Source organism: Oncorhynchus gorbuscha, linkage group LG06, assembly GCF_021184085.1.
Source record: "Oncorhynchus gorbuscha isolate QuinsamMale2020 ecotype Even-year linkage group LG06, OgorEven_v1.0, whole genome shotgun sequence".
NCBI lineage: Eukaryota > Metazoa > Chordata > Actinopteri > Salmoniformes > Salmonidae > Oncorhynchus > Oncorhynchus gorbuscha.
In genome coordinates, this window is record NC_060178.1 from 42,649,232 (window position 1) to 42,663,020 (window position 13,789).

The 13,789-nt window shown below is 38.6% G+C and overlaps 1 protein-coding gene across 3 annotated transcripts; it reads left to right on the plus strand.

Annotated features, from left to right (window-relative positions):
• The first annotated feature begins 597 nt into the window (after positions 1-597).
• On the plus strand, positions 598-13,237 carry LOC124037997 (LIM/homeobox protein Lhx9). Of its 3 annotated transcripts, XM_046353334.1 has the most exons (6): positions 598-727; positions 3,977-4,299; positions 5,283-5,485; positions 6,068-6,426; positions 9,019-9,218; positions 9,816-10,224. In XM_046353334.1, the coding sequence occupies exons 2-6, from the start codon at positions 4,117-4,119 to the stop codon at positions 10,065-10,067; spliced, it is 1,197 nt and encodes a 398-aa protein (XP_046209290.1). In that variant the 5' UTR covers positions 598-727; positions 3,977-4,116; the 3' UTR covers positions 10,068-10,224. The 3 variants fall into 3 exon arrangements, with proteins under 3 accessions (XP_046209290.1, XP_046209291.1, XP_046209293.1); XM_046353335.1 differs by lacking the exon at positions 598-727 and having other exon boundaries at positions 3,671-4,299; positions 6,071-6,426; XM_046353337.1 differs by lacking the exons at positions 598-727; positions 9,816-10,224 and adding an exon at positions 12,448-13,237 and having other exon boundaries at positions 3,681-4,299.
• Positions 13,238-13,789: the final 552 nt, after the last annotated feature.

Below are 13,789 nucleotides of genomic sequence, written 5' to 3' on the forward strand. Positions count from 1 at the left end.
AAACACTACATGTGAATGCCCTAAGCCTAGACCATTTCAGAGGAGAAATTGAATGTAATGATTTTTTTCTGTCTTTAAAATCACAATATTTGGTTTCAACAGTTTTCAATATTTCCCCTGATTTGGGAAATATACCTATATAACATATTAGGTTTATGACATGTGACACAACATAGATTAATGTTAAGTTTCATAATAATCTCAATTGAATAACATTATTTCTATGCACTGTAAGGTAATTAGGAGTGCACCTTGCTGTTTTCATCTTCGACAGGTATTGTTAAGACAGTTTGACTGCAGAGCTCAAGGATTTATTAACATGGATCCCTGCTATCAGGGTGTAACAAACACTTGACCTGATTTTATTCATATGGGCAATGACATACTGATATTTTGGACTAACCCGGGATGTGTGTGTGTGTGCGTGTGTGTGTTCGTGCTCGTGCGTGCGTCTCAACGTTGGCTCGTGAGCTCTCATTAACCATTTGTTTGAGATGGTTTGGTGGAGGGAGAGGAATATATATATAAATATCTTCTCGCCAAGCGGTAGGTTTGTTTTAATTGACACTCACTAGGACTACGAGAAACAAGGAACAACCCCCATCTACCGGCAGAATCTCTGCTATCCTCTCCTCCTCCTCCTCTCCTTTCCTCTCTTCTACAGGCCCGCAACCTTCTCAACACAAGGTTGGTTTCTATACCAGGACAGCGCATTATCAGCCTGAAGGTAACCTCAACTTTCACCTGAATTACACATTTTCACACAATTATTCGATGTGCTATACATTATATGCACATGGTTGCTATTTTCCGAGGTGCGTGTACTAAAGTTGTGCGTATGTGTAAGCTATAAGACGTTGCATTAATAATGACGGATATAGTGAGCCATATAACTGAGCTTTGAGGAAGCCTATGTTGACGGATTGGCGATATTCATTTCATTCACAAGGAAACAAAAGTCAGCATTGAGCCGCCCGTGGAATAGTTCAAATATAGCTGTCTTATCTGCCATTGTTCCGAATACAGTATGTTCGTGGTAAACGTTTTGTTTGAAAGAAATCAAGGTTGAAATTGAGAAGAAGCTGCACAGTACAGTGAACTGCATGATTCTCAGCAAAGGCGCAGCAAAATAGTGAAAAGGCACGAGAGGAAAAACGGACCAAAAAGGAATTCATAGTAGCCTAAATGTGTTGCCAAATCTCAAATGTCATGATAAATAGTCTTCTGGAGCCACCAAATAATAGTAAAATAAAGAGGAATTCTGACAGGAATGTAAATACTTTTGTTGGCTGATATATTTAATTTGATGTATATTATTCTTCACGAGACGAAACCCCGGCATGGTTAAGACAATGCAGAGATGAATTCAACGAAACATATAAAAGCCAACTCGTTTAAAGACCAATACATTATTTTCGTAAATGGATAATTATATGTGTCGGAGTCATCATGATTGGCAATTAGGCTCTAAATTACATCATCAATGGGCATTTCTTTTAAACATCATTTAGGAGACAATTACGCATTTATATAGTCTAAAGAAGAACCTGCTATAGGCCTATAGACTTGTGAAATAGGCCTAGCTATAAACTAAGAGGGGATAACGTTAAATATCGATCTAAGTTTAAAAAACGAAATGGGTTGTTTTCCATTTCAGAGATGAACACTGGGAGAGCTCGTGGATGCACTGACGCATTTTAATCCCTTTTCACTTGGATGAAATGTCATTGCTGGAGGCCAGGGAGACACATGCATCTAGGGGCTATGTAACATTTCCTATTCCTTCTGAAGAGGCACAATGAAATAATAATAATAATAACATGGCTAATTTTATTTTCTCAAATAAACAAGTAACAACAGCTATAGCCTACATTTTGTATAACCGTTTTAAAATTAGGTGGGCCACTTCTGCGTGTTCTATGCTCTCTTGGGACCGCATAATAAACACTTCAAGTAAATGTCACACTGAACTGCACGTTTCCCGTTTTTAGGTTTTCTTTGTCCAAGTGAAATTAATCCTGAGTGCCTTTTTTTTACTTCAGTGGAATGAAACTGACAGAGCGCGAATTAACTCCGCTGCTGCTATATAGCACATCCACCTCCTTTAAAAGTTTAAACATTTACGCGCCGTGTTATCTAGGGGGGCCCAATTAAACACACGACTTCTGATCCCCGCGACAAAATGGAAACGTAACAGGTCTTAAAATGATTGGCGTTGGCGTGAGGAAGCGCACCTGCAACTTCATGGAGCTTTGGGAAGTCTAATGGTCCGGATTGTAAGGAGAGTTATCTTTTGTCCTCTGACACAAAACCTTAAAATCTCCCAGACGTGTTTTATTGTCTGCCAGGCCTCGGCCGTGAACTTAGGCACAAAACGACACACACATTCGTTATAGATAATAGAAATGACTTCTTCAACCACATACTATATAAACAATACAATATTTTATGGAATTCAATATCTTGGATTAAGGTGCACAATTTAAATTTACAAAGAAACTAACCGATTTAGCAAATATAATGGGTGTGTGTTGTCACACGTTGGAGAGAGAAGCCTGTCTGTCAGTGTAAAGTGATAGTTTGAGTACAGAAAGTTTAATTGGAGAGACGAGGGACATGCTAATGAGTCAGTGGCGGATAATTAGTTTACGTTGATTTTAGGTTACTGTTTAATTAAGAGAGCATTGATCTGGCTTTAAAAGCAGTAATTAGGGCCTATGTTACTTACACAGAATGCAGCCTACCACTGTCACTTCAACACATGCAGCTATATAACTCGACAATTCATATAAGCTAATGTCTTCTTAATTGGGATAGGCCTAACGTCTTTTGTTGGTTATCAGAAAAAGAGAAAAGGGCCTGGCATTTGTCCGTTTTAGAATGGGCCTATGTATTTGCCATGCACTCTTTGAAGCATATTTATCGTATATAGGTCTAAAATTATTTCGCAGGCCTACTTGTGTTTTGTAGGCTAAACTGGATATATGTTGGCTATGACACACACACATACACACAACATGTATTCTATAGTATTAATTAATCAGAATCCGGGTAAATTTAACCTTTTACCAATACAACTAATATTTTCTAAATCAAATCCAAAATGTTCAACTTATTTTAAAAATTGTATAAACATGTTATAGCCTTACTTAGTTATTAGGCATACACAGCACGCTCACATGTAAATGAGTATCACATTTAAAAATGCACGGCGGCAAAAAATACATGACAAGGAAAGGTATCACCCTCACACGACTGTTTCACTTAAGACGTGCTTTTCCCACTAGACGTTTCACATAAAGTTATCGAATCAAATTCAGCAAGTGAGGCTACTGAAACTCCATATTACAGTTTATACAGATTAAAATTCGTTCAAATTACAATTCAATATCCAAGGTTTATCCTTCTAATTCAATCACACCAAGAGATTATGCAAATTTCACTAAACCGTATCGTGTCACTGCGATTTAGACTCCACTAATGTCTTCCGATAACTAAAACCTATAGAAAAGAAAAGTAATGAAAATGTCAATAACCAAAGTGTCTCTCTCCACGCTCTCGCAGCCAACATGCACCGCGGGTTAGAGGGGAGAGTGACAGCTCTTTGTTGGTGAATAGAAATCAGTGGCATAGAGAGAAGGGGCGACTCCTCCTCCCAAATTATCCAAACTGGGCAGGCTTTTGCTCTCTTCACAAATAGGACACGGCTCTCCAACTCAGGCAGTCCCAATCTGACCTTCAAGCACACGGAACCCTATAACGCGAGATCGGCGCGGGACTGTCGAGAGAAAAACACCTAATCTAAACTTCTGCAATTTTAACCGTCCATCACCACCATCATCATCTGTGCATAAACTGGCCACCGCCGGGGCAGCTGGACTATACTTCTTTTTTTTTTACAAAACATTCAGGGGAGAGGAAATAATTTCTTCCTGCCTTGATTTCTCCCCGTCCCTCATCTATCCACCACTTGCAGGGGAGGTGAGCTGAGCTGAGTGTGTCTCTTGTTTGTTTGTTTGTTTGTTTGTGTGTGTGTGTGTTTGTGTGTGTGCCTGTCTAACAGTCTAACAGCAGAGCCAGTCGGATGCTCTGAGCCAACGGGACGCAGAGCTGTATATGGAAGTTGTGGGCTGCAAGGCAGAAGCGAGCAGTTGCACATTGCGTCGTTCAGGAGCGGGAGCCATGCTGTTCCACGGGATCTCCGGTGACCACATCCAAGGCATCATGGAGGAGATGGAGAGGAGATCCAAAACCGACTCGCGCCTTACCAAGGGCGTGCAGCTCAACGGAAGGGAATCGGTAAGTAAAATGAACTAAATTAAATGTTTTCTTTTCTTGTTCTGACATCCATGAAGATTACCACTTACATCCAAATGGGCATAACTGTTTAAATGCAAGGAAATGCTTTATGAAGCTGTAGTTGGGCTAAGATTGCTGCAAGAAATAATCACTCGAAAGAAAATGTTGGGTTTAATATTGCGTTTACAGGTTCCTATATGGACAAAAAAAACATTTTTTAAAGAACATGTATGTGTGTGGAAATGTTCATATGTAATACAAATACATTCAGTTATCAACTAAACTGAGTGAAAGTACATAAAGTAAAAGTGACAATTATTACTCACATTTTGCCAAATTGTTACACAATTTATATTTTGAGCAAATAACAAATTGCTGTTATTGTTTATTTATATAATATATAGGCCTAATTAAACAGTTATTACATAGATAATAGTTTGGAAATTATTAGCATCTCTACATAATAATTTATTGTTATTATTATTATTGTTATTATTAATAGTTGTTCTTTTGGCAGTAATGCTAAATTATAGACGTGTGAAAGTAGGAGGACATAGCGCACCAGGCTGTCGATACAGCTTATTTTAAATGTGCAATGAAGCGCAATGAATTATTCTTTGTCATTGTAATACATTTATGTATACAGGCTCCATTTGTTAGATAAATTGAATGCAGTTACTCCCTAAACACAACCGGCCCTGCATGTTGACACATTTTCAGCTCCGCAGGAATTTCTTGGGATTGGCTTTAAAACCGAACTGTCATATATAGGCTACTTAATCAAGTCTAACGATCGTTGTACTATTGATTTATTTTTAAGAAAATGTTGCATTGCTCATATTAGGCTAATATGTCATTTTTCAGATATGTTACAGTTTTATCACACACAAGCCAAACCCCACATGGGAAGTATAGTCCCCACCACATGCGCAGGATGTGAGCCATGCATTTCCACATGTATTAATATTCCCCTCCTCTTCCAGACCATGCCTTCGATGGGACCGGAGAAGCCCGCGTTGTGTGCTGGCTGTGGAGGCAAAATCTCGGATAGATATTACCTACTCGCTGTGGATAAACAGTGGCACCTGCGGTGCCTCAAATGCTGTGAATGTAAACAACATTTGGAGTCAGAACTCACGTGTTTTGCCAAGGATGGCAGCATCTACTGCAAGGAGGATTACTACAGGTAAGAAAGCATACGGTTATGATTGGTTGTTTTTCTATAGGCCTAGTGAAATTATTGATTTTAATATTCGACGATTGAACACACGCTCTCTCTCCCTCACTCACTCTCTTGTGTGTTTGGCATTAGGCCTGTCATACAAACTATTGTTAATGTCTGAAACGATAGATCTATAAACACAAACACGGGCCACAGAACATTTGAAATAGGCTATAGGTTAAATGTACGCACAGAAGGCGTATTGTTTCGATCAGCTATAGCTTTGGCATATTCAACAAGTCATACAAGGAAGGCCCCATATAACGAATCTACTACATGGAAATATAAATAGACAAGCAGCCTAAATATCAGAGGCAATCTGTCGTCTCTTGGCCATGCTGCAAATGCGATATGTTATTATAGGCCTGCGGATGGAGGTTATGACATTACATGCAAACTGCTGAATAAAAACACAGTAAGAACATTGAGTTGTATTTTATGTAGCCACTCGCGGTGTGTGTTGTGTTCCATTCCACAATCCTGTTTTGAGTGTTTTAGACGTGTTATGTCTGGGCGTGTTTTTAAAGAATTGCGTCCTTGTTTCAGAAGGTTCTCAGTGCAGAGGTGTGCGCGCTGCCACCTCGGGATATCGGCATCGGAGATGGTAATGCGTGCACGGGACTCGGTGTACCATCTGAGCTGCTTCACGTGCACCACGTGCAACAAGACCCTGACCACCGGCGACCACTTCGGCATGAAGGACAGCCTGGTGTACTGCCGGGTCCACTTCGAGACCATAGCCCAGGGAGAGTACCCACACCCCGGCCTCAACTACTCCGAGCTGGCGGCTAAAGGCGGAGGTCTGGCGCTGCCTTACTTCAATGGCACTGGGACAGCTCAGAAGGGAAGACCTCGCAAGAGGAAGAGCCCCGCCATGGGCATAGACATCGCCAGCTACAACTCAGGTGAGGAGACGGAGAGGAGTTGCTGGTCGGGAAGTTGTACGCACAGAAGGCTATTGCGCTGTTTGAAAATAACGTTACGGTGGGGATGTTTTGATTGAGGCCTAAAACCTGTTAGGCTACATGCTAACTAACCAACCCATGACGAGCGCTGGTGAACTGAGTAGAAAAGATCATGTCGAATATAGAGATTTCATTAATTATTTGGCTTGATCCATGTTTAAGGGCATAGGCCTCATCTCTGTAGTCCTACACCAAAAACAATTTTAACCAAAAATGGGGGGGGCACGAAAGAGAACTAGCCATTCCACACCTTGGAAGATGCCTACTTTGAATGTGTGCTCTGTTCATGAAGTAGCGTATTTGCATTTCTCCTCTTTAGGCTAAATTGCATGCTGTCAAAATGATCAAAAATGTACACCCAGTTAACCATTAGTTTGACTTTTATAGCCTAATTATGGCTCTCATTAGGTAATCGAATTTGTAAAATGGGTACACACATGAACTTGAACCAGTGACATAAGCACGTGCAGGGGTTAAAAGTAATTTGGGCTCAACTATTTAAAATGTCGCCTTTCTTGGGGTAAATTGCCTCCTCGTTATACATTACAGGTAATTTTACAATTAAAAACTGGCATTGAAAACGTGAATGTTATAATCTAACCAACCCCGCGGCGTTTCTTTTGTAGTCGCTTTTTACAATTAGTGTCCGGTTGAGAAAGTTTGTCACTGTGTGCCAAATTTGTTCTGTTCTCCATGCATGGAGAGGAATAAGGGTAATCTGCGTGTTAAATAATTGTTCTGCGTTAATTGAAGGTGATGTAGGAATCCCTGGCTTCCAACCACTGAATCATACTCGGAAGGTCAGCACAGTTCTCAGAAACAGAGTGAGTGAGATGGAGCGGGATACAATAAAACTAAACAAACAAGCAACAACATTACATCCTCTCCAGTATCTAACGTTATTTAAAAAATAATTTGAATTGTTTTCATGCGATAATTTTGTTATGTCCTCTAATATGGTCTATCCCAAGCCTAATATGTTATGTTTATTGGACTACAGTATTTTGCTTTAATAACGACAAGGGTGGTGGTAATGGTTCTTTTCTCAAGACTATTTAATTTCAGAAACATGCCCATATTCCACCTTAATTTGTTTTCTGTTTTGTATTTATGTTCAGCTGTAGATGTTGTGCTCTTTCCATATTTAAAACACTTTTGGTTGCACTGCAAAGACATATGATTGAATTTAGCTCTGAATTAAATCCTGCTTTTGTCCATAGCACTTAAAAAACATTCCATTAGGTATAATCAGAAATTGCCTGTCTTTCATAGTCAGTTTCGAGCAAAAATGTTGATATAGTCTATATCCGGTTTAATGTTTAGGTTCCATCGACTCTATATGCCTATAGCCTACGTCTTTAGATAATTATTCCATGCGGTCAGTCCCATGTCGACCTTGCAGTTGGAATACCGACTCAGCATGTTTTGTTAGCGACCCCTGGTGGGTAGTTGTAGAAATAAAGGCACTCAGCAAGCAATCATAGCTGAGGAAAATGGGATACCCAAGATTTAAAGATGTAGCTGTTATTTTATTGCAGTGCTTTTAAGATGCTTGTCTAACATGAATTAAGATGCATATTTGACATCTGAAAATAAGTGTTTTAAGTTACACATTTCTGATGAAATATGAGTAGTAGTCTTGGACTATGGCCAAGATTCATTTGAAAAATACATATATTCTGTAGCCCAGAGATATTTAATCCTAGGTTTTTCTGTGTTCATGTTTAGTTCTGTATCAACTAAACGTGTAGTTTAGGTCTGTAAAACCAGCACTAAAGTCTGTCATTTGAACTGTGTTTTGCATTTGCAGGGGGCGGAAATATCAAGATTAGGTGTCTTGAATATATTAACAGCCTACTATAGCCTTTGCTCTCTTTTATTAGTCAGAGATTTAGAGATGACCACTTTAGTTAATAGGCCTATAGTAGAATGAGTAAAGTCTGTTATAGGATATGCATGTCTGCTGGATGTGTTGAAAATAATTGTCTCTTGATCATGGCATGACAATCAATTATTTTAAATATCTTTCAATAGACAGGACAGAATATTAGTATGGTGCATATTGGAAGTAGAGATTACATTTGAATGACAATACATTATTGCTTTCTTTAAGCACAGAGGAGTAGAAATGCTAGCTTGACCAAATTGAGGACTGATCAACTCCTACTGTAGATATGGATCTGCTTTACATACTTTCTAAGGGGCTTGTGTCCGTTACATTTTGAATAACTTATGTTTGATTCAATTAAAGATTTAATTCAATCTTAACTGAAAATGATGGCCATTTTACGCCTTTAATTCCTCTTCAATGGAATCATCATAACCTTATCCAAACCCTGATCGGATGTGCTGTGTTTCTATAACTAACAACCTTGATTTTCGGAGTGCTGTCTATGTTGACAACTCAGGATTATATGTACGAGGACCAACAGCACCCCACTTTTTGTTTGAAGAATTATACTGCAATGCACACTTTACCACAGTATATCTGTTCTAACTTTGCACCCCCCCCTTTCTCCTCCTCTTGGTCAGGTTGTAATGAGAACGATGGAGACCACCTGGACCGTGACCAGGCCTACCCTCCCTCCCAGAAGACCAAGCGCATGCGCACCTCCTTCAAGCACCACCAGCTCCGCACCATGAAGTCCTACTTTGCTATCAACCACAACCCCGACGCCAAGGACCTCAAACAGCTTGCCCAGAAGACAGGCCTCACCAAAAGAGTTCTACAGGTAAGCAGTAGCCATCGCCCTCATTTCTGACCTCTGACCTAGTATGACATCATCACTCTATATCCCCCAGTCCATTGTCTGTTCTCACATTTGACCATCAGTTCCATTCAAGTCCATTGAAATCATGTTTTTTTTATACAATTATTTTCATTGGTTTTCTACCGATGTTGTATGGAATGTTGTTAGGCACCAGCTTCCTTGATGTACTGTATGAAGGAGATGTATGGTATTTGTAGTGTTTAGGGTTTCTAGACATTTAATTCATCCACGTATCACTCCCAATCTCCCTGGGTCAGTGGTGGGAAGAGTAATTTAAGAGAGAGTGCACAAGTCTGTAAGGATCTTTTACAAAATAAAAATACTCTTTCAGCTGGTCATTTCTCATTTGGTTTCTACTCCCTGAGCCCAAAATAATGGCGTCAAAAACAGTTTGTAGGTATTGTTCTTTACTCTTTCTACTCTACGGGGAGAGTCAGGTAGTGGACAACACTGTGATGTCATAACCATTGCATTTTATTAGAAAGGAAGGAGACAAAGAAAATAAGTTAATAAATTAGAAATAAACATAAAGTAAAAGCCATTGGATTGGATTTGCAGGTATGGTTCCAAAACGCAAGAGCCAAATTCAGAAGGAACGTTTTGCGACAGGAGAATGGTAATGACAAGGCCGACGGCACGTCACTCCCGCCGCCCTCGTCCGACAGCGGCGCTCTGACGCCCCCCTCCAGTGCGGCCACACTAACAGACCTGACCAATCCCTCTATCACTGTAGTGACCTCCGTCACATCTAGTTTGGACAGCCATGATTCGGGGAGCCCCTCACAGACTACCTTGACAAACCTTTTCTAGCAAGCTCTACAACTCTAAGCTCTTAACTCATTTATGTTTTTTTTTCTCCATAATTTGCATTTACATTTTTTTAAACACCTTTAAAGAAAACAGAGACAGTTCTGTGGATACAGGAGGTACTGTACTGTACCCAACAAAAAAGCAACAAGATCAACAAGAACAACTACAGCAACATTTAAACAGGAGGAAATTATGTTGATGTGTAGCATTTGCAACCGCTTGGCAGCTGTTTGTAGTCAACGTATTTAGTGATTGGTTTTGTGTAGAGGACATTTTGAATCTGGACGGCATTGAACAATTATGAACAGGGTTCAACAATCTTGGACAGAGCCCAAATGGAACTATTTAAAATGGGAAAAGTATATTATTTTTACTTTATTTTATTTCATTTGGTCATTTGATTAAGTCTAAATTTATCCATCCCTGATAATTAATGTATTATTTACTGATCAATTAATTTAAAATCATTAATATTTTGCTCTAGAAATGTGTATGTTAGCACTATCCTATTTAAGACATATTTAGATATTTTATTTTTCCAAAATCAAAATACATTCGCAGAATACGTTGTAAAATATAATTCAGAGTTATCCTGGACCTAACAAAACATTGGATTATTTTATGGATTAGTAATTCTAATCTCTAAATTGCACTGTATACATTACAAGAACCCGGACAATTACAACTCAAATGCCAGGTGGCTGCTGTGACCTCAACATGCATTTTGTCTTGACACACCTCAACTGTGAAAAAAATCAATAACAACGGAACAAATCTATAGATCTGTACAGTGGTAACTGTCAAAGATGTAATGCAGTAACATTGATATTAGAAAGAATTCCACAATAGAAATCAGTGAGTGAAATTCTGGATTGGGACACAGTTGAATCGGCACTGTTTGAAAGGATTGTTTCCATGACAGTGCACTTTTTCTAATCTGCTGTCCTAATTTTACATACCAACACACAAATGGATTTAAAAAAAATAGTTTATCTGGATTCAATGTGCCCGTAGAATTACTGTTAAATAAAATACTGCCCATTATGTTGCTCAGGGTAAAGAAGGGTTGATTAAAAAAAAGGGAAAAGGGAAGAGGTTAAAAAGTGAGGGATGACAATGTGGCAGATTAGAGGTGTAGATCTGACAAACTTTACAATGACCTCAGAAAACTAGAGATAGTAGAAGACATGTAGCCAGTGGGACAAATAAATCATCCTCCATGTTCACGTTAGGCCATATTTATACTTTCTTTACGATCACTTGCCACTGAACAGACCAAAAACATGTTTCCCTCTCAATGAATTAAGAGAAAGAAAGAGAAGCAGTCCTTCTGCACGGTTGTAAACATTTTAAATGAGTATTTTGTTGTCTTCTGGGCCAAGCTGTTTAAGGTCGTTGGCGTTGGGGTTGTGGTTGATAGCAAAGCAGGACTACATAGTGCGGATTAAGAGAAAGAAAGAGAAGGAGTTCTTGCTGCTGGGTTAAAACATTTTATTGTAATTGTCACTATTTGTTCTATTGTAGAACAAAGCGTTATTCTCAATCTACTTGATGAAGTAGATGCCTAACTCAGTTCTACTATGTGCCTTATGATATAACTTGGAAGAAAGTTTGTGAACTTCAGGATTATATGTGTTGTTTGTTAACTGATTCACATACTTGTGACGCCTCACTAGTTTTGTACTGTTTTACATCTTATTTCTGAAGATCTTTTTATGGTGTATCCTGTTAAAAGGGGGCAGCGATGTCATAGAAAGCGTTTGTGCACTCTTTCAGATATAGTTGGTTAATCCAAGAATCTTATAAATTGATTTTCGTGTTAATAGTTCAGTACAGTAAGTGTTCTATCAAGATTGTCCATGTTTCCCTGTTTCTTGATAAAGATGGTGTATAGAAACTATTTCCCCTTAAATATTTATGGACCAAACGGTTGTTATATATCTTATTAAATTTGTGTGAATAAAAATACTTTGCTTTAAATGAGTTTTTTATTTTTCATTACACTTGCCATTTTTGTGTTGTTCCTTAGATACTGTTTTATTTTTTACTCACATCAAATGAAAAAGCATTCAATGATTGATTGACCAATTCAAAACAAGCGTTCCACATTTTTACTCTTATTTTAATTTTCTATTTTATGGTGTTTCCAGTTTTAAAGTAATGCCCCATGGATTTGCATCTAAACCAAGTCGTCAAAAAATTCTGAAAATTGCTTTTTAATGCATGAATATGGCTATAACTTTTTTAAATTGAAAAAGGAACGCTGCAAAGCACACATTGATTGATATATCTATGTAGAGCTAAAGTGAAGAGTAAATGCAGACCCATAAAGCCAGGTTGCTCTGTAGTTAATATATTGTTACTCTATGATTTCTTTCAGGGAGAACAAATCTTGGGGCATTACAGCCAAACTTCCCGACGTTTGAAAATTCCCTAAAGTATTAAGAGAAGGGGAATTCCTCACCATTGAAGACAAAGACAATATTAGGATAAGACCATAGAATAGAGAAAAAAAATAAACAAAAACATGTTTTAGTCCAAAACAACAAAATAAATATTTTAAACGTTTTTCTTGAACGTTTGAATCCAACTACAGAGGATAATAGTGTGTGATTACTGATATCCTTATGAAAAAAGACTTGACTGCTCTTTGTATTGGAATGCCATTCACACACAGTGAAATAAAGTTGTATAGAAACATAGTTGTATATAGCAGAGCAGCCTGGCAGCACAGGAGATACAATGGGATTAAAAGACAGCAGACCTTAAACAACACTACAGGACACGAACACACACAGACACACACCTACTCCCCTCCCTTACCCCACACACTCCTAACCCCACCCTCTATATAATCGGCTTACTCTATGAAAAAAAGTTATTTTGTCACAAATGTAATTTTGTAAACACATGGCCTCCTTGAAACTGGCGAGCATGACGGCCATCAAACGGGCTGATGAAGAGGACTGCAGAATTGGCGCTTTGCGATCTGGCTTCACTAAGGACAAGAGGAAGTAACAAAAAAAAAGATGAAAAAGATTCCCATTTTGCATGCACCTCATCTTGATAACATTATCCTTGAGATGTATTTTATTATTTTGTTTGATGCGTTGTATTTGTATCATTCATTGTCAGCTGTGAAATAAACCCTGTGAAAATCCTGTCCCTGATCATGCCCACATATTTTATGGTGGAAAATGAAATGTCATTGTGAGGACATGGATGGATTATAATGCTTGAAACCTATTTATGCATGTGCATGACATTCAGCTAACCAAGGACAATATGAACAATACAATTATTATCTGATTTCAATATTGTGGTTATTCTTAGGTTCTTGGTTACTATGCAGCGTTACTTTCAACTACACAACCAGCCCATGTAATTCCTAAGTGTGTGATTACTGATATTACATTAATTAGATGTAGAATTCAAGCTATTTACGATCTGTTTTCTGATCAATTACATTTTCTAAGTTCTGGATGGAGTCCATTCAGAATCCTGACAAATGTGGGCACTACATTTAATTCTAGAGATAAACAACAATTATATTTGACTACCCGCATCTCACAAATCACATTGCGAGGACTTTAGCAGCAACCTGATCCCACCGCCTTACCCTGGTTCCTTCAGTGTGGTGTACTCACTGCTCTATGACGAATGCTACATATCCATGTTAGGAAAGAGTGAGACAGAGGGGAGCAGAGGGCCGGGATTGGAGG